Genomic DNA, 19298 nt, shown 5'->3' on the forward strand with positions numbered 1-19298 from the left:
TGTCCCTGGCCCATGCGCGTGACCAGCACCCCTGCTGCCCAAGTTCGTGACCGCGGAGGAACCCTGCATAATGCGGCAGACGCGCCCCTTTCAACAGGCTCTCAAAATTTTCTCTGACTTTGTTACATTGTTCCACTTGACACTGGATTTTATTCGGGCTCGACAAGCATTTCTCGGAAGATGGAACAAAGAGAAGGTCCTCTCCCAGCTGTCGTTGAACAATGCTGAATCTATTGGTATCCATTCCTGACCCAGACTGACCCTTCTAGCTTTGCAACATCGGTATCAACCAGCTGTCACCATCACCGACAGAGGAGGGAGTCATAACGACCGTGTTTGACCTGCGCCAAGCTCCGGACAGAACTCACAGTCAAGTGCCAACTGCACGGCACGGATCAGGGTCGCACCGTCACGTCAAGATCGCACCTACCACAAGTCAACGCAGCTCACGCCACAATAGTTCGGACATCTGCAATGACCTCACAAGAGCATCCGCTCGTCAAGCACTAAGGACGTATCACCTCAGCCGACTGATCCGCAGGTTCGTCCAATCTCTCGGCTCCCCTCGCTCCTCACCATGTCAGACGCGCGTGACAGTAACCTGAACGCCTTTGTCGTTCAGTGTATCGTCAACTGGGATCTCGACGGCGCATCTCAACTGTAAGTTATACCTCAACAACGCACCCGGCATCTCAAGGGACCGCCTCTTGCCGAACTTGGCACAAACTCCAGCTAACAACGACGTACGCTCGCGCTGCCAACATTGTCGCTCCCTGTCTATTCCTCCGCTTTCGTAGCAAAACCTCCCTGAAACGAGCCATCGCAGACGCAGGCGGCGATCCAGACACGTCTCACCTCTCCGAGCTCTTGACTGCCGCGCTGCGTTTTTACTGCTTGTCATCTCGCACCGTCGAAGACTTTGCCTCGAAGCTCTTTGATCAACCCAACGATGACCACTACGACGAACAAGCTCGGACGCTCCTTGCCGACTATCTTCTCGATTCAATCTGGAGCATCGACCTCGAGTTGGAATCGCGCAACGATCTCGTCTCCTCGCAATCGCAGGATCTCCAAGCCTCTTCCATCGGTCTTGAACCGGATCACCAAATAACGGCGATAGCGGCCCGTCAGCGACTGGGCACTTTCGTGAATTATCTCGTCTCCGCGTCCATAGTCAACCAGGATGAAGTAGCCGCAAGGCTCGAACAGGGCCTTCTGGCACTCATCGGTCTCATCCCGAATGAAGCTTACTTCAACAAGCGTTCCGTCCAGATCCGCACCGCTCGTCTCTTCAAACAGCAGAAATTCAACCTCTTACGCGAAGAGAACGAGGGATACACCGCGCTCGTCACCGAGATCGTCACCAACCTCGGTCCTGCCATAGCTCCGGCACGATGCCGTCAGCAAGGAGGCCTTGGCTCAATAGACTCGCCCACCATCTTCTGTGGTGACTCCGTCACTGTCGTCGAACAAGAATCACCCAATGCACGAAATCGTCGTGCCGCGCGTGTCATGAACAACATTCAGGCGCTCATTGGCTATTTTGATCTCGACGCCAACCGCGTCCTTGATGTGATTCTCGACTTGTTCGCCGCCGAGGTCATGCGTCACTACCCCTTCTTCCTCGCGCTGCTTGCAGAGTCTCCCTGGGCAAATGCTGCCTCACCATCATCAATACCATCATCTACGTCAGATGATGGTCCCGAGAACATCTTTGGTGGTGTCGACTTGAAGCTCTCATCCGACTCTGGCGACCGGATCTGCGCCCAGCTTCTCGGCTTCAAATTTGCTCATTACTGCCATCCCGACACCAAGGAAATCACGCCGGATGAGATATACTTCCTTGCGGCTCTCCTCATCAAATACGGCATCGTGCGCTTAGCCGACCTCTATCCGCATCTCTCGCCCAACGAGCAAGAGATGAACAAACTTCACGCTAAACATCGTCAGGCCATGGCTGCCAAAGTGTCGAGCGCGCGAGCCAATGCACTCTCCATGGCCGCCCCTCTCACCGACGACGCTGACCCATCCAACACGCGCAAAGACTCCGCCAAAGCCGCCGCAGAGGCTGCTCCCAAGGAGCCACCATACCAGATCGTCGGTTTGCTTCGAGCATTCCTTGCCCTCGGCGATCTGCGACATGCCTTGTTCATCCTCACGCGCTATCCCTGGCTTTGCTCCGCTTTCGACGAGATTGCCGACCCTTTTATCCGTTTGCTCAACGTCATCGTCCAGCCCGCTTACGACGAGATCTCCTACTCGCGTATGAATCCACTGCTGGCGAGCGCAACAGTCGCTACGCCGAGGCCGCGTTGGGATACCAAGCAACAACAAGCCGTCCTCCCTATCGTGAAGAGCCTCATCTTGACACGCAAGGTGCCGGAGCCTGTCCCGTCCCTCAATTGCCAGCAGGTCTTCTTCTATCCTCACTGGGCCAACGCCCTCCCCAGCTGCCGCAGTCTCGACGACGTTGTGCGCGTTTTCTTGCCACTTCTCAAGGTTCTCGGCGTTTCCCTGTGGAGAGACGCCGCGCTGCTGCAAAAGGCCTGCCGTCTCACGAAAGTCGGTTTCCGGTTGGCAAACGCCGCAGCCACAGCCAATGCTTCAGCGGCTGATGACGACTTCGATGACTTTGACGAGCCGAGACAAAATGATGAGAGTCAAGTCTGGTACGATGTTCTGCGTTACCACCTTTTGCCCGCACTTTCACTTTCGCCTTCCAACTCGGGCATTGTCGATGAAATATGGATGTTGGTTCGAATCCTGCCGTATCAGAAGCGCTTTTCGCTCTACGGTCAATGGAAAAATGATCTCTATCAGCTGCCGGAGCTGCGTGCGGCCCAGGCATCAACCGAGAAGGAAGCAAAAGGCATCCTCAAACGCATCAGCAAGGACAACATCAAGCAGTCCGGCCGCAACCTCGCCAAGGCTTCGCATTCCAATCCCACCGTCTTTTTCACGGTCGCACTCAATCAGGTGCAAGCCTACGACAATCTCATCCAACCTCTGGTCGAATCGGCGAAATACCTCTCGCAGTTCGAGTACGACATCTTTTCCTTCAATCTGGTCGATGCTCTTAGCAATCCGGAGAAGGAGCGCACCAAGCAGGACGGCACCAACATCAGCTTGTGGCTCAAGAGTCTCGCCGCTTTTTGCGGCACACTCTTCCGCCGCTACGCCATGATGGACTGCACCCCTGTCCTCCAGTATCTCGTCAACCAGCTGAAGGCCAACAATTCCAAGGATCTGGTCATCATGTCGGAGCTCATCACGAAGATGTCCGGAATCGAACCATTGGCCAACCTTGCCGATGCACAGATTGCTGCTCTTACGGGCGGGCGCCACTTGCATATGGAAGCCATGATGGCCGCTAACGCGCTCACCGGCAGCAAGGAGCGTTTGGCTTACCGACGTTCGGGACAGCGCCTTCTGAGTGCGCTGGTCGAGAGCAAACTTTCCGTGCCTCTGCTCATCTTGGTGGCTCAGCAGCGCCAAGCCTGCATTCACCTCGTTCCGGAGAGCGAAGCCCACCTCAAGTACCTTGGTAATCTGTACGACTCGTGTCAAGAAGTGCTGCTGCAGTACGTCGAATTCCTGTTCAACCACCTCGAGACGGCCGATTACGCCTCGCTCGTTCCATCGCTGCAGCAACTCTGTGTTCGCTTCGGCATCGAGCCCGCCATGGCCTTCTACATTGCGCGACCCAAGCTTGTCCACAGCATGAAGCAGGTCGAAGCAGCAGAAGCGGCTGAAAGGTTGCGCGCCGAGCTCACGGCCAGCCGAGCAAAGGCCAAGGCAGCCGAAGACGACAAGGCTGCATCTGACGAAGCCCGGCAAGGCGCGCCGAAAGGCATGGAAGGATCCGCTGTGGCGACAGATGCAAAGAAGGACAGCGATGTCGAGATGGAAGATGCAGAGACGTCCAAGACTGAAGCGCAAGAATCGGCGATCAGCGACGTCAGCGACAAGAATGCAGGTGCCCCTGCGACAAATGGGGCGACGACGGGGGAACAACGCAAGACTCTGTCACCAACGCCAGACCCGTGGCACAGAGGCTTGCTGGGTGCCATTGCAGCTGCAAAAGACATGCTACCGACACCAGCGCACTCCAGCCTTGGTGTACACTTCTACGTCTCCTTCTGGCAGCTCAGTCTGGCCGACATCAACGTTCCGATCGAGCGGTACCAACAAGAAGTTAAACGACTCAATGCTCTGATCCGCGAGACAAATGCCGAGGAGCAGCGAAAGCGCCTTCAAGACACGATCAGCCAGCTCAACGCCGAAATGAAGGACCAGATGAAGTCGCACGAAGTCACGCGCAAGCGACTGATGGCGGAAAAAGATCACTGGTTTGGGGACGGCGCCGATCGAGGTGCCATCGTGTCTCACCTGATCCAGTACTGCCTTTTCCCGCGTGCGCTGCTATCTCCGACCGATGCGATCCTCGCTGGCAAATTCATCCGCACTGCCCACAACCTCGGAACTCGCAACTTTTCGAGCCTCACCGCATACGACAAGATCTTTGTGGATCACATTGCCGCCGTCATCTTCTCTTGCACTGAGAACGAGGCGCGCAACTACTCGAGATTCCTCTACACCGTCCTCTCCGACATAAGTCCTTGGCATCGCCAAGCCGAGACATATGCCAAAGAGGCAATTGGCCAGAAGCTGCCTGGCTTCCAAATGCGATGGCAGGATCGTCATGGCGGTGAGGACATCCCACCAGCCGACCTCCTCTCCTGGGAGCAGTTCCGCAGCATCTTTTGCAAGTGGCAGGACTGCCTCCAACGTGCCTTCGCGAGCTGTCTCTCATCCAGGGAGTACATGCGCATCCGGAACGCCATCATCGTAATGACGAGGATCTCTCCCTTCTATCCCCTGATCGAGGTGCACGGCGTGGAGATCAGCGCTCTGGTTGGGACGCTGGCGGCAAACGAACAGCGTGGGGACCTCAAGATCCTCGCACAGGGTCTTCTGGCCACTCTCAAGGCGCGCAAGAAGTCCTGGATACCTCTACATCAGGCTCGCACCGTGCCACAGCCACCTAAAAGTACAGATGCCAAAGCTCCTGCTCAGTCGGAGAAAGCAACGGAAGCAGCAACTCCTTCCCCTACCTCCCGCGCAAGCTCTCAAAAGCCCACGGAGAAGAGCAAGGCAGAGGCGCCTTCGGACGGGAAGGAGTCAGGGTCAGCACAAGCAAAATCGTCGACACAGCCAAAGAAGCAAGCTGCCCCTCAAACGAACGGGCCGAACGCCGTCAAAGCATCCGAGAAAGCCGTCACTACTTTGCCTGCAGGAACACGGGTTTCAGCAGCATCGACAGTAGCAAGCGGTCGAGGAGTAACTGCGACCAAAGTTCCACCCAGCGCAAACCTCCCCACTCGCCCGGCCCTTGCAACGCAAAAGTCGGCACCGACGGAGCCCAGAGATCGTCGTTCCGCCGCTCCGAGTAGCTCGACCTCGAGCCAGCCGCGGCGCGGCGAGGAAAGGACCGGCGTTAAGGCGGACGACGCTTCCGGACGTGCTGGTGCCGGTGGGCGTGCCCAGGCCGCGCCCCCTTCTGGTCCTCGCGGTGACCTTCCGCGCGACAGCGGCCTCCCATCCCGCCCTGGTCGCGAGCCTGCGCCAGCCAACGATCGCAAGTCCGCCAGCAACGGAGGAGCTGACCGACGTGCGCCGGCTCAGATATCTCGTGACTCTGTCGAGAAGCCATCTGATCGCACGGCAGGTACGATGACCCCACCTGCCGGGCCAGCCAGCAATTCGAGCGCACAAGCTGCCCGTTCGCGTGCTGATCGTGAACGTGGCGAACGCTCGTCGTCAACGACCGTGGCTGCCAACGGCAAGGACAAGGATGCACGAGAGCGTGATCGTGACCGCGATCGTGATCGGAACGATCGTCAAAGTGACCGCGACAAGGCCCGTCTCACGGAACGCGAACGCGAACGGGAGCGTGAAAAGGATCGGGACCGACGCGATAGAGATCGCTCCGTCAGAGATCGCGACCGCGAACGGGAGCGAGATCGCGATCGAGAGAAGGATAAGGAGCGAGACCGCGAGCGAGAGCGAGAGAAGGAGCTCAGAGATCGAGATCGAGCAAGAGAACGTGACCGCGGAAGCAACAATCGGGATCGAGACCGCGACCGTGAAGAACGAAAGCGCGGAGGCGGCAGCGCTCAAGCAAGTCGCAACGGCACGCCCGTCCGCGAAGTTGCCGAAGGCGCGCGCGGAAGTGGGTCCACCACGCCGATCGCTCCACGCCGCGATCGAGAGCAGGCCCAGCAGCAACAGCAGCGCGACCGTGAGTCTGTCGCAGCCACACCGACCTCGATCCGCTCTACACCGGGTGTCGGTGGTGGTGGTGGCGACGAGATCAACATCCGCGGGGGCGCCGAACAGCAGCGGAAGCGCACCCTGGTCGATCGTCTTGGAGGTTCCTCTTCCGCTGCCTCGTCAGGAGATGCATCACCGGTCGGTCGAACAGCGGCAGACTCAGATGCGGCCGCTTTGTGGGAAAGTGCCGACTCTTCGAAGCGCATCAAGATCGACCGCAACCAGAAGTACGCTGCCGCAGGTCCGCCGGTGCCATCGTCAATTCCTGAGGGTCCGCGGTCGGACAAAAGACATCAATCGTCCTCTCGCAATTCCTTCGGCGGTGGCGGACGTCGAGATGGCGGTCGAGACCAACGACGAGATCGGTCGGCACGCAGGGCCGGAAACGCGTGACACTCGTTACCTTTTTGCCCAAGACATTTGGTGTCAAAACTTCGGATCCACACTCGCGTTCAACTCAGCACTCATCCTAACATCCGCACAGACCAAAGCAAAACAAAGAAGCACTTTAACAGTATGTCCGAGCTGTGGCATGGCATCGACATTTGAATCTGATCATGCTAGCTCACAAAAGACCGTGGTTGGTGAGCGCGACCCTGTAGGTCTGTGTTTGAGTCTGCTCGACGGCAAGGTCGCGTTTGAGTCGCTTGTTCTCGACCATGAGCTGATGCTGATCTGCTTTGGTGCGCTTGAGTTCCTGTCGAAGAAAAGCCAGCTCGTCGTTCTCGGGCGTCTGCGTATGGTCGTAGAGCATGTCCAGCTCCTCGTTGAAGGCTTTGTGAATCTCGGTGTTTTCGAGCCGCCCGTCTGCCTCGAGCGTCGTCAGGAGCTCGCATTTGCGTTTTAGAGCAGAAACCTGGATCTCGAGCTTCTCTTTCTCTTTGTTCAACGCAGCCTCCGCGTCGCTGTGTGCCTGCACGGGATCCGCAGCGTTAGCGGCAGCAGCGGACGCAGAGGCAAGCGCGGCGCTAGCATTATTGAGATCGTGCACGATGCGGTTATGCATACGGATCGAAGAGATCCATTTCGAGTCGACGTCGGAAAAGAGAAAGTTGAGCTTCTTGATGCGCGAGTGGATGTGATCGACCTCAGCAGTCATGGACGCGGTGGCGTTGAAATCAAGTTCTTTGAGCACTGTCGAATCATCGGCGCGTCGCTTGCGTGGCGTGCGAGTTTCGGCTTCGATCGCAGCCATGCTGCTCTGCAGGATCTCGACATCGCACCTTAGCAGATTCATCTCCTCTTTGACGAGGCGCAGTCCGTGCTCCATGGCTTCGTTTCTGCGCCGCGCTTCTTGCGACTTTGAGGCGGTTGAGGATGTGCGAGCCGGCGTGACCGGTGCTTTCGCAGGCGAAAGCGCAGAGGAGTTGTCCTTCTTGCCGCTCTCGCCATGCCCGCGCTCGGTTGACGTCTCGCTCTCTGAAAGGGACGGTCGCTCTCTCTGCATTTCCGTCGACAGTTTAGCCAATGGAGTTGAACGCGGCAGCGTCGCCCCATGGCGAGGAACGCCGACTTCGTCATCACGACCCAGAGACGGCCGTTTGGTGAGGGAGCGCTCTCTGCCTGGTTCGGCGATGTCAGCATCGCTAGACGACAGCGGCCTCTTGGTTCCCGAGACGCGCCTCCTGGCCACTCGAGGCAGGCTGTCGTCGCTCTTGTCCGCAGCCTCTGCACCATAGGCGCTCATGCTGGATGCAGGTCTTGTCCTGACAGGCGTGGCCACACTGTCGTCCTCTGCGTGAACGTAATCAAGAGCAGCTGTTGGCGCTGGTTTGCGACGAATGTTGAGTGGGGTGGTTGGGCCGTTGGTGAGTAAAGACTGTGATTCCAGCTCTTTGGTTGCAGAGGGTGGCGCAGGACTGGGACTAGTCGGCTTTCTGGGACCCGTCGGTCTCCGACCTGCGGAGCTCGGTGTCCGAGAGAGCTCGACTGAGTCGGCTCTCTGGCGTTGCTGATACGGCGCCTGAGATTTTATGGGAGACCAGCTTGCCGCGGTCGGCGCAGCGCTTTCCGTCCTAGCTCGAACATGGCCGCCCACGCCTCGTCCTCCAACAAGGGTTCCAGTTCTGGTTTTGAGCGGCGAAGCCGAAGACGAAGCACCCGCGGATGTCGACAACAACGAGATTGGATCGGGCGTGGCAGCACGCGCCCTACGCAGAAGGCGATCCTCATCCTCGTCAGCACTGTCCACGCCGCAGCGGCTGGCTGCGCTAGAGGGTGGGCCTACCGAGGAAGATCGGCGTCTGCCGAAGCGTCTGAAAGAGCCTGGCGAGTTGGTGGTGCCGCCACGCGAGAGCGCATCGAATGCTGCGCTGCGACTGCTTATGCTGGTTCCTGCGGTTGACATGGTAGTTCCGCGGCTGTTGATGGAAGCTGCGTTGCTGCTCATAGTACTTTTGGATGCATTGCTGTTGCTGCGACGTGTAGGGGATCCAAAAACGTCGATACTGGAGATGCCGGCACTTGAGATGCTCGATGCGGCGCCGCTGACGCCGAAGAGCAGAGAGCGACCGAAGTTCTCGAGACCGGCGGCTGCCTTTGCTCGCTGACGGAAACCGGATCCCGAAGGAGTGCCAGGCTGACTGAGTGCATGGGTGCGGACGCCACTGCCGAAGCGCTTGTCGACTTCGTCAGACAGCTGTGCGATGTGGTCTCCGAGATCTGCCGAAGATAAAGTGTGCGCCTCGCCGCGCACTTCGTCTCCATCTTGTGCCCCTTTGGTGCGGACTTGTGCCACGAACTCCTCCTCCATCTCGTCGATGTGACTCACGTCGAGGATAGCGTGTGGATGCGTCGGTTCCGAGCTGCCGAGACTTGTGCGTGAGTCGATGCCGCGGTCATCCACGGACATTGCTAGGGCGGATTGATGTAGCTGATGCTTATAGCTGTGCTTGGTATGCAGGTGAAAGTAGACGAGCTTGCGCGCATCCTGTAGCATGGATCTCGACCCGATACCTCCAAGAATTGCGTCGCTGGAGTCGAGCCGTTGACGAGAGGCGGGTACGACGATGCATCTTGTGTCACAGCCGGCCTGGCCAGCTTTGTAGAGCGCCTTTGCTTTCCAAAGGCTCTCGAGGAAGCGCATCTTTTCCAGCTTGGCGGAAACGTCTGCATCGAGTGATGACGAGCCATGCTGGCTGCGTGATGCGTATGTGGATGGGGCGGAAGCCGAAGTGTCTACGGCCACATACTGGCGCAGAGGTCGATTCGTCCATTTGTCCCCCGTAACATGGCTGGGTTGACGAAGCATGGTGAGCTGTAAGTCCGCGCCTCCGAGATCCTGAGCGTCAACATCCATGAGGCCGATGGTGCCTCGGAAGGCGAGGTCAGCGCGTTTGCCTGGAGCAAGCAGAGATCCGCTGGAGCTCTTTTCAGAAACGATTTTCATCTGTGAAGTGAGTCGTCCAATGTCGTCGAGGCCGACCAGCCTGCGACCGCTTGTGGAAGCATGAGCGCGTTTTGCAACGACAATACGGTCATCGAAGAGGAAGAGTGTACATGGGATGGGCTTGAGACCGGAAAAGGAAGCAGCGATGCCGGAGGAAGCAGCCGAGGCGTCGAGGGGAAAGTCGTCTACGTCGATGCAATCGATGAATCTGCGATGTGCGCTGATGAGCTCGGCTGGGAAAGCGTCGACGTTGCGGCTGAAGCTCCACAAGATGGCGGCTCTACGTGTCTTTTCGTCGGCTTCGCAGCTGGCGATGCGACTGACGAGTGAAATGGCTTGCTCGAGTCGGCTGCGCAGAGGGTCGCGAGGCTCGACATGCTTTAGGATAGCATCGATGAGGAGCTTGTAGCGTGGAATGCGCTGGATGGGTTCCATGAGGAGATCTCGGAGACCAGTGTTGCCGATGTCGGTGACCGAGTAGCGGGTTCGGTCGGTAAAGTCACAAAAGGCACGGTGCTTCGCCAAGGTGCGTTCGATGTGCTTGGCCTTTTCGAAGTTGGCAAAGTATTCTGTGTAGCACGAAAAGCAAGACATGTGGTTGTAGAGGGCGTCACCAAGCCCTGCGCGGAGAGAGTCGTGACCTTGGGAAGCCAGTCGCTCGAGATCGTTGAGGAAGGCGCGGTTTGCACCTGCAATTTCGCCGATGTTGCCAAAGAGCTTTTGAGCCTCGTAGAGGGGAATGATGGCCTGTTCGCGATCCTTTGCCAGAGTGCGGAGTGGAATGGCATACTTTTGGTGGAGCACATCGACGCGCTTGACGTAGCTGCGCTCGGTGTCGATGAGTTCCTGAACGCGACCAAAGAGGCGTGACGGGTCCACATTGGAAGGCATTGTGCTGGTGGAGGGCGAGGAAGAAGCGGCAGAGGAAGAAGACACAGCAGTAATGCTGGAGCCGCTGGATGACCTGGGAACCGCTGAGGAATCTCGACGAGCGCCTGAGCCAGCGGAGACATCGGCATCATAATCGTGGACGCTGTCACCCAGCCAGGCTTCGAAAGCGGCAGTGGCGTTGGACTTTGACAAGGAGAAGGAAGAAGTGGCAGAGCCGACTTCCCCTTCTAGAATGACATCGACGAAGAAGGCGCGGGATAAACTGTCGCTGACACCGCCCGAACTGGTAAAGTCGGAGTCGGAAAAGGTAGCAAAGGTCGATGGATGCGCACCGGTGAGAGGAAGGCCATCGTGTCTGCGTGGAGTGGTGGAGTTGCTGCCGGGGGTGGCAAGCGCGTGAGCTGCGCGGACGGGAGTCGTAGGCTCTCGAGTGAGGTTGGCTACGATACTACTGCCAGCTCCAATACCAGCAAAGGGCGATCTGGGCAGGTTCCGAGGAGGCATACTCGATGCAGCTAGTCGTGTAGCCTTGGTCGTTGGAGTGATTCCGAGTCGTCACGTTGCATTGGTCCTTTTACGAGTGGAAATAGGCCAGAATACGTCTTGATGCTGTCGGCATGCTCAACATGGCCGTGTTGGAGCGGAGATGCGAGATGGTGGTTGAGTCTCTTGAGTGTTTGCATCTGGAGACAGACCAACACCAGCACCAAGACCAACACACGCTCAGCCGCCTTGTCTTGCTCTCCTCCTCCACAGCCACGGCAAATGCACACAAGACTCGATTGCGCATCCTGTCAAAATCACACAGTCGCCAGTCCAGAAAAACACACGCGAGCCTGCATGCGTTTGAAACGCGTGTCTCTGTCCGCATGACCAGTGCCGTATTCTTATATATATGTTAGACCTACGATCCAGTTCACCCTAATTCGAAAAGAATCGAAAAATAGCGGGGCAAAGGAAAGCGAGCTTACTCAACAGGCACAAACGCAGAGAGCCAAGACGGAGAGCGACGTGGAATCAGTCCAACCTTTCTTCTCAAACTTGGCCCGAACGCCTTTGCGGAGGGAAGAGAGGGGGAAGGGGGCGAGAAGCCGGCTGAGCAACCTTAAAATTGATTCAGATCTCCAAGTCGAAGCCAAGGTCGCGCGCTCAAGGCTCCCTTTGTTTCGCCCGTGCTTCTGAGTGGCGCGGGTCGTGCGGTGGGTAGACAGACGCTCGGACTGCGCACGCCTTAGTGAACCCTTTTCCGCTTTGCTTCTGTTGCTGAGTGGTTGAGCGTGTGTGTGTGTGTGTGTTGACTTAGCTCACCGCTTCTTGGTGCCACAGACTTCCATTATTGCTGTTTGCCATCATCACCTCATCACATTCTCTCTTTTCAAACACAACTGCATCGCAGCAGAGCTCCCTACATAAGCATTGCCTGACCTCGTTCTCTCTGCAACTGTCTCCACACCGCATTCCACCATGACCGACATCAACCAGAGCATCGTCGACCCTGTCGCCAACAACGCTCAGCCCGTCAACAAGGCTGAGGACGACGACAAGAAGGTCTTCGCCGGCAACCTCGCTTTCGCCACCACCGAGGACCAGCTCAAGAACCTCTTTTCCGAGGCTGGCACCGTCACCCACGCCCAGATCATCACTCGCGGCACTCGCTCTCTCGGCTATGGATTCGTCACCTTCTCCACCAATACCGAAGCACAAACCGCCATCCAACTTCTCAACAAGCGTGATGTCGACGGTCGCGAAATCAGCGTAGAGTCGGCAAAGCCACAGACCGCCTCCGCCGCCGTTGCTGCTGCCGATGGTGACAAGCCAAAGGCGCGCAGGACCCGTTCTAAGAAGGCCAAGGAGTCTTCGCGAGCGCCACGCCGTGCTCGCGCGGACGAGGGCGAGGAAGGAGCTGCCGAGGAGGACGCGGCGAAAGCTGCCACCAACGGCGACGGAGCCAACGGCGCAGATGCCACAAAGCCATCCAAGTCGGCCAAGCGCAGGCAGAAGAAGAAGGCGGCTGCTGCTGCCGCCGCAGCCAACGGCGAGACCACCAACGCAAACGCCGACTCGAGCGAGGCACAACCACGCGCACCCCGTGCCAAGCGCCAGCCAAAGGGCAAGCCCCAGGGCGAACCTTCCAAGACGCTCGTGTTTGTCGCCAACCTCGCCTTTGCCACCACCGACGATTCGCTCAAAGCCGCCTTCTCGGACTACAAGGTCAAGTCGGCGCACGTTGTCAAGCGTCGCAACGGCGACCGATCCAAGGGCTTTGGCTTTGTCGACTTTGAGGATGCATCCGAGCAGCAGCGTGCCATCGCCTCGGCCCAGGGCAAGCAGATCGACGGCCGAGACGTCACCCTCCAGGTTGCCGTTCAGAGCGACAAAGCCGACGAGCAGGTCCAGGCCGCAGAACCAACTTCTGCCGCTGTCTGATCGTCCGTCTCTTTGCGAAGCTAACTAGAAATCACATCTGCGTCTATGTACGTCAGATACAGTCTCGCACCATCTGCGAGCAAACATCGGCTCACTGCAGCCTGTCACAAAACATTAATCAAGCATTCACAAACACCACAACAAGTTTACATTGTCTGGTCGATTTTGCCTGTGTTGCCCATTTCTATCCGATCGGTTTGAGCGTATCTGTTGGCATCGCGGCGCTAAGGTGTGCTTCCATCTCGATCATCTCGTCGTCGTCGTCGTCCTTGCCGGCAGTTGCAAAAGTTGAGCTGCTGCCTGACGGTCCACGTGGCCTCTCGCGCATTCGGAATCGTGACAAGAGCGACTTTCGCGTTGCTGGCCGAGGCCGGTCGAGGCGTGGTCGAAGAGCATCGACCAGCTGTTGAGCCAAGAGTTCGGCGAGCAGCACTGCAGCACAGATAGCGAGTGCTCCATCCAACGCCGCGTCCGAGGGTACACCGTCAAACACGGTAAACACCACCTGCAGCAGAACGAGCACCACTGCAAACACGAACCGCAGCACCATCGCCCAGCGAAACGAACGCAGCTGGCGGTCTCGCGAGCTTTGCATGGTCTTGATCACAATGTCGACGCAGAGATACACCGCACTGGCCACGTAGATGTACTTGAACTGAAACAGCGAGTTGGTGATAAAGTGGTCGATCGAGTCTGGATTGATCACGTTGTCGGCAAACTCAAAGTACGACTTGAACGGCAACGCCAAGCTGGGCGCGAATTGCGACGAGAGCCGATTGGTCACCCCAGTCGTGTTTTCAAGCGCTGCAAGCTGCTCGGCTGTTTCTTGTCCCCCAGCGAGGCCTACCACCGAAGCGACAAGGCGCTGCGCATCCGACAGGTTGGGTATATTGGCGCCGTCGTTGCTTTGGATCACAGAAATGATGGCAGAGATGCCGGCAAGCGTGCCGTTGGTCGAGAGAGGGCTCGAGCCGTCTTCGTCATTGAAGGGTTGCGCTACCTGGTCCGCGGTCAGGTTGGACCAAGGTGGTGAGTTTGGCAGGTAGACGGTCGGATCGTCAAAGAAGCGCTGCAGCGCATTGAGCGTGTTCATGAAGCCGAGGATCTTCTTGAGTCCGATCACGAGCAGCGCCGAGGCCATGTGCAACACGACGTGGATGTAGGCCCATAGCACGACGAGCACCGAGCTGAGATCGATGCGGCTCGAAGCTCGATGGAAGTATCCGCCGAATTGGAGGATGACGATGAGCACACAGCTTGTGGCTTGAAGGATCGTGTCGGCGCTCCAGCCGCCGCTTTCGATGGCGACGCCGCCCGACGCCTCGTTGCGCAGCTTGGCGCCGGGGCTCATCTTGTTGAGCGTCTCCGAGATGCCCGTGAAGCCTTCGCCGAGCACGATGAGACCAAAAAGGACGAGCCGTTCGGGCAGCACGCTGTTGCCGAGAGGCGAGAGGACGCCGCCGAGCTCGTTGACGATCTGCACAGCGGCCTCGAGAGCGACACCTAGAATCCACATGACGAGCAATGGAGCGGTCACACCATTGTGACGCACGAAGCGGCTCAGAATCCAGAGCAGGCCCGATGCCACAAGTGAGGCAATGGATAGGACACGTGTCTGGACGATGCGACCGATGTCGTTGGTGCCCGCATCCCTTGCCTTTGGATGGAACGGTGGTGGGAGCAGGTCGGACTCGTCTGCGTCGTCTCGATCGTCCTCGCGAGAGGCCAGGTGAGCTACGCGACTACGTTTGCGCCACTGCACGAGATCCCAAACAAGCACCACCGCATAGTCGAGCGCCAGAGCTATGCGTGAGTATCCGTAGATCTGGCTGAAGTTGGTGAAGCTGCCTCGTGCGAATTCGGACGGCGTGGTGGCGAAGGCGACCCACAGGCCGAGCACAGCTGCGCGGACGATGCGCTGGCAGGACTTGAAGAGGAACGGCTGGTGATGCGAAGGCCGACGGTGGCGGACATCGAAGTAGGCCTGACTCCACCAAGCCCACCACAGCGCGCCAAAATAGCCCATGAAGGCCGCCACGTCGCCCAGCTTCTGGAGGGACACGGCGTTGCTGTAGGTGTTGAGGCAGGCGGCAAACAGCAGATCGAAGAAGAGATCGCTGTAGCTTGGAGCGTGGTCGGCCTCGTGCGAGCTGAGAATGGCCATTCCACCTTCATCAGAGGTCCCGTGTGGGTCTCGTCGTTCCGAAGCGGATCGGTCGAGCGAGTCTCGGTCGTGAGGTTGCGGAAGCAGCGAAGTGCGGTCACTCTCGGGTCTAACGACATGTTTGGCTTGAGGATGCGACGGGTTAGCCGTAGGCAACAGTGCCTCGGCTGATCCGTGCAGAGGCTGCGATGCAGGCCCTCGATCTGGCTTGTGCTGCGTGCCAACGGACGCCCGATCGCCGTGCGACGTGCCAAGAGGATGAGCGGTCGGTCCTGACGCAGGTGAAGGCACGGCATGCCTCTCGATGGAAGGGTGCGCTTCTGCCGCTGATGTGCCAGGAGCATCCATCGGTTGTGTTGGTCTCCGAGGTGATGGTGCAGCTTGGCGGTCTCCGACGGGGCGCGTCATGGCCCCAGCTGCCTGATCTATGTTCGCGAGCGTTTGCAGCGCACGAGGCCACGTCGCTTCGACGCCTCGTCGTACAATACGAGCAGATATCTGTGTCTCGACAAGTTGGATACGGCCAGGAGGGTGGTGTCGAGAAGGCTTGCTCGCCATCTCGCCGCTCGCATGCGCATACAGTGCAAGAACCCGAAGCTGCTTCTTTTCCGCCTGCCGACGGCAGATCCGAACAGCCACAACCCTATATTTTCGGTTTGACAGGCCGTCCAAGCGCGGAAGGATCGACTTGGCTTGTTCGGGTTTGTTTCGCGTGGCCGAGAGGCCCTTCTTCCACGCATAACCCTAAATCCAAGTCGCTGGAACACCGTCGATGCTGCATCGCTGCATCGCTGCAGCTTTTCACGCACACTCACGCCTCTCTCGCAGATATTCGCATTCGCAACTTGGGTTCGCAGCCACCAGAGTCAAGAGCAACGGATCGCACTGCCTGGCAACATCGGCGTACTGTGCGGTGATGCTCGGTCATAGAGTGGGAGGAACATCGAAACCTGGCGTCGACCACCTCGAGTATTGACCGAGTTCGGAACGTGCAAGCAACATCGACTCGGGACGCAGCACCTCAGGACACAAGAAGTCATTGTCTATGATATCTGTCTGTCCACTTGCCAAAAAAAACAAATCGCGTCACAAACGAAGGCTCTGATATTCCACACATCCAGAAGACCGCCGTCTCCTACTCCCAAAAGAGAGCAACGAAAAAAAAAAGCCAAAAAGTTTTTGCTTCCTACCAGGATTGAACTAGTGACCTCACCATGTCGCGCTATACGAGTGGCGCGCTCTCCCACTGAGCTAAGGAAGCGTCGAGATGTCTCCTTTTTGCATGTCAAGCTGAGAGAAGCATATATATATTGTGCATGGAGATATCGGGATAGTGTCTCTTGTTTGTCTGGCATGTTCCTATGCCTCGCGGTTGGGGCAGGCGAGCGAGGCTGCGCGAATTCGTAAACGGCTCTGTCTACTCGCGGAAGGCTATCTGATTGCTGTCGCTCGGGCTGCTACAGTATACAGTTCGGGCTGCTATACAGTGTAGCGAGTGTCGGTCAAGGCAGTCAGGCAGTCAGTCAGATGTAGGAAGAAAAGGGCCAGGAGGAAGAATCCGCGGGTCGGAATGGATGCTGCACGACGCACGGACGCGAACCGCCAACCCCACTTTTTTGGATTTTGTGTTTTGTTCGGGAGGCGGACGCGATGGTGACTTTGCAAGAGAAGGTTGTAGGAGGAGGAGGGGGGATGGTATGGTATGCTTCTGCCTTCAACACTGCTGTGTGATTGCATCGCATCGCATCGCCGCCAAAGGTGCGCATCGACCGTCGAATCGTCCCCACTGCGGAAGCGCGACTTACCCTCTCGATCGATCGATTGGGTGGCTGGCCCGCCGCGGCAACGACGATGGCACCCGCACCCTCGTCATCGCGAGGCGGACAGGCGAGGAGGCCGGGCGACTTTGACGACCAGGCTTGGGGCATCGAATCCGACGACGACGACTTTGTCACGCAGATTGCACCTCGAACCAACGTTCCTCGAAGCCTCAAAGCTTCATCCCGTTCCTCTTCCTACTCTTCCACAAATCAACAGCGACAGCAGCATCAGCCGAACGACCCGACACGACCGCAACAGGATCGCAGCCATGCTTCGTCCTCCTCGCTCCATAGCACCTCGTCGGCTCAGACCTCGACCACGTCCGCGATGCCTGTCGCGCGCGGCGGGTCTCGCACTCGGCGTACCAGTTGGACCGTGATCGACAAGCAGCACGGAGGCTCAGGCTCGCTCGACCAGACCCCGATCGCAGGCAGCCCGCCCACAGATCTGGCGGATGCGATGGCAGTGGGTCTCGATCTCGATCGTAGCAACATCGGCGGCGGTACTGCTGCTGGCTTCCAGCTCGTAGACGATGATCCCAAGCTGGCGAGCGGTAGCGAAACCGAGAACGTGGACCTCGACACGGGCAAGACGGTTCGCCGTCGACGTTTGCCCGGCACCGCGAACAAGCCGAGCTCTGGTACGAGCGAAGCAGAGACACTTCGCCGGTCGCTTCGCAGCGACCTGGATCACCTTGTGCGAGATCCCTCCCACGCCTTGACACGCCTCGCTGCGCGGTGGTCCTCGTCTCCGCACCGCTCCAGCCCTTCTACCGACCAAGCTTCAGATTCCGCCCGACCGCTCACGACCACCAGCCGGCTCGGCGTCGCGCCAACGCCAACAAAGCAGGACTTCACCTTTGATCCCATCGCTGCAGCCGGCGACGGCCTCATCATGACCGGTCCGAGCTTCGCCGACGCGGCCGCAGCCAACGACGCATCGACCGCTTCTGCATCGTTCGCGGACAGCGCAGACGTCAGCTTTAGCAACGACGGGTACGACAGCACAGACGAAACGCAGAACGGGAGCGGCAGCAAAGGGAGCGTCTCGCGCAAACGCAGTGTGCGCTCTTCGCGACGTCGGCAACAGCTGCTCAGCTGTCTGTCCAAGCAGAGCGTCGACATTGCTGTGCTTCGCACACTTGCTTGGGCCGGTGTCCCCGACGAGCTGCGACCCATGGTCTGGCAGCTGCTGCTCGGCTACCTTCCCGCAGTAGCATCCGTCCGTGCGTCGACATTGTCGCGCAAACGTGCCGAGTACGCCGCCGGTGTCGAGCTCGCCTTTGCCAAGGGCATCGCAGCGCTCGACCAAGCCATCTGGCACCAGATCCACATCGACGTCCCTCGCACCAACCCGGGCATCCGTCTATGGCAGCGCCAAGCAACACAACGCTCCCTCGAACGCATCTTGTACGTTTGGGCGATTCGACACCCAGCTAGCGGCTACGTACAAGGCATCAACGACCTTGCGACGCCCTTCTTCGAGGTGTTTTTGAGCTCCTACATCGACTCGGACCCCGAGATGTTTGATGTCGGCTTGCTGCCTGCCAACGTGCTCGAGGCAATTGAAGCCGACACGTTCTGGTGCCTCTCGAAACTTCTGGATGGCATTCAGGACAACTACATCTTTGCACAGCCGGGCATTCAGCGGCAGGTGCGTCGTCTGGGCGAGCTCGTAGCGCGTATCGATGCGCCTCTGCATGCACATTTGCAGGAGCAGGGCGTCGAGTACATGCAGTTCGCTTTTCGATGGATGAACTGCTTGTTGATGCGCGAGATGAGCGTACGCAACATCATCCGCATGTGGGACACCTATCTGGTATGTAGCAAAAATGGTGACCGCTCCGACTCTTTGCGACAGACATACTGACAACTGTCGTTCCATCGACTCGATCTCTGTTTCTTCAACATCTCCAGGCGGAAGGCCCTGACGCATTCTCCGATTTCCATCTCTACGTATGCTCCGTGTTCTTGCACAAATGGACGGACAAGCTGCGCACAATGGACTTTCAAGGGATCATCATGTTCCTACAGTCGTTGCCTACGCAAACTTGGTCGGACAAGGATGCAGAGATGCTCCTCAGCGAGGCTTTTATGTACAAGACGCTGTTTGGTAACACGGCGCACCTGAACAAGTGATCTCGCACCCAGCACACAATGACATGACCGCATGAAACTTTCACAATCACGTCTGGCTTTCACGTTGAAGCGTTGAGTGAATCAGCTTCGTGACCCAATGAGCAAAGGCTTGAGTGTTGGCTCCAGCCTGAATGTA

The 19298-nt window shown here is 58.1% G+C and overlaps 5 protein-coding genes and 1 non-coding gene across 6 annotated transcripts; 3 read left to right on the plus strand and 3 right to left on the minus strand.

Moving 5' to 3' along the window:
* Positions 1-577: 577 nt before the first annotated feature.
* Positions 578-6726, plus strand: PHSY_002141 (hypothetical protein; the record flags this gene model as incomplete). The annotated part of the gene is made up of 2 exons (XM_012332765.1): positions 578-660; positions 798-6726. The coding sequence occupies 2 exons, from the start codon at positions 578-580 to the stop codon at positions 6724-6726; spliced, it is 6012 nt and encodes a 2003-aa protein (XP_012188155.1).
* Positions 6727-6898: 172 nt separating this feature from the next.
* On the minus strand, positions 6899-11116 carry PHSY_002142 (hypothetical protein; the record flags this gene model as incomplete). The annotated part of the gene is made up of 1 exon (XM_012332766.1): positions 6899-11116. One exon carries the CDS (start codon positions 11114-11116, stop codon positions 6899-6901), a length of 4218 nt encoding a protein of 1405 aa, XP_012188156.1.
* A 960-nt stretch (positions 11117-12076) lies between these two features.
* Positions 12077-13039, plus strand: PHSY_002143 (glycine-rich RNA binding protein; the record flags this gene model as incomplete). The annotated part of the gene is made up of 1 exon (XM_012332767.1): positions 12077-13039. One exon carries the CDS (start codon positions 12077-12079, stop codon positions 13037-13039), a length of 963 nt encoding a protein of 320 aa, XP_012188157.1.
* A 184-nt stretch (positions 13040-13223) lies between these two features.
* On the minus strand, positions 13224-15551 carry PHSY_002144 (hypothetical protein; the record flags this gene model as incomplete). Its single annotated transcript, XM_012332768.1, has 1 exon — positions 13224-15551. One exon carries the CDS (start codon positions 15549-15551, stop codon positions 13224-13226), a length of 2328 nt encoding a protein of 775 aa, XP_012188158.1.
* An 832-nt stretch (positions 15552-16383) lies between these two features.
* PHSY_007594 lies at positions 16384-16464 on the minus strand. The gene has a single exon. It is a non-coding gene; the product is annotated as a tRNA-Thr (tRNA).
* A 590-nt stretch (positions 16465-17054) lies between these two features.
* Positions 17055-19162, plus strand: PHSY_002145 (hypothetical protein; the record flags this gene model as incomplete). Its single annotated transcript, XM_012332769.1, has 2 exons — positions 17055-18842; positions 18941-19162. 2 exons carry the CDS (start codon positions 17055-17057, stop codon positions 19160-19162), a joined length of 2010 nt encoding a protein of 669 aa, XP_012188159.1.
* Between the last annotated feature and the right edge of the window lie 136 nt (positions 19163-19298).

This window comes from Pseudozyma hubeiensis (genome assembly GCF_000403515.1).
Source record: "Pseudozyma hubeiensis SY62 DNA, scaffold: PHS22, whole genome shotgun sequence".
Taxonomy (NCBI): domain Eukaryota; kingdom Fungi; phylum Basidiomycota; class Ustilaginomycetes; order Ustilaginales; family Ustilaginaceae; genus Pseudozyma; species Pseudozyma hubeiensis.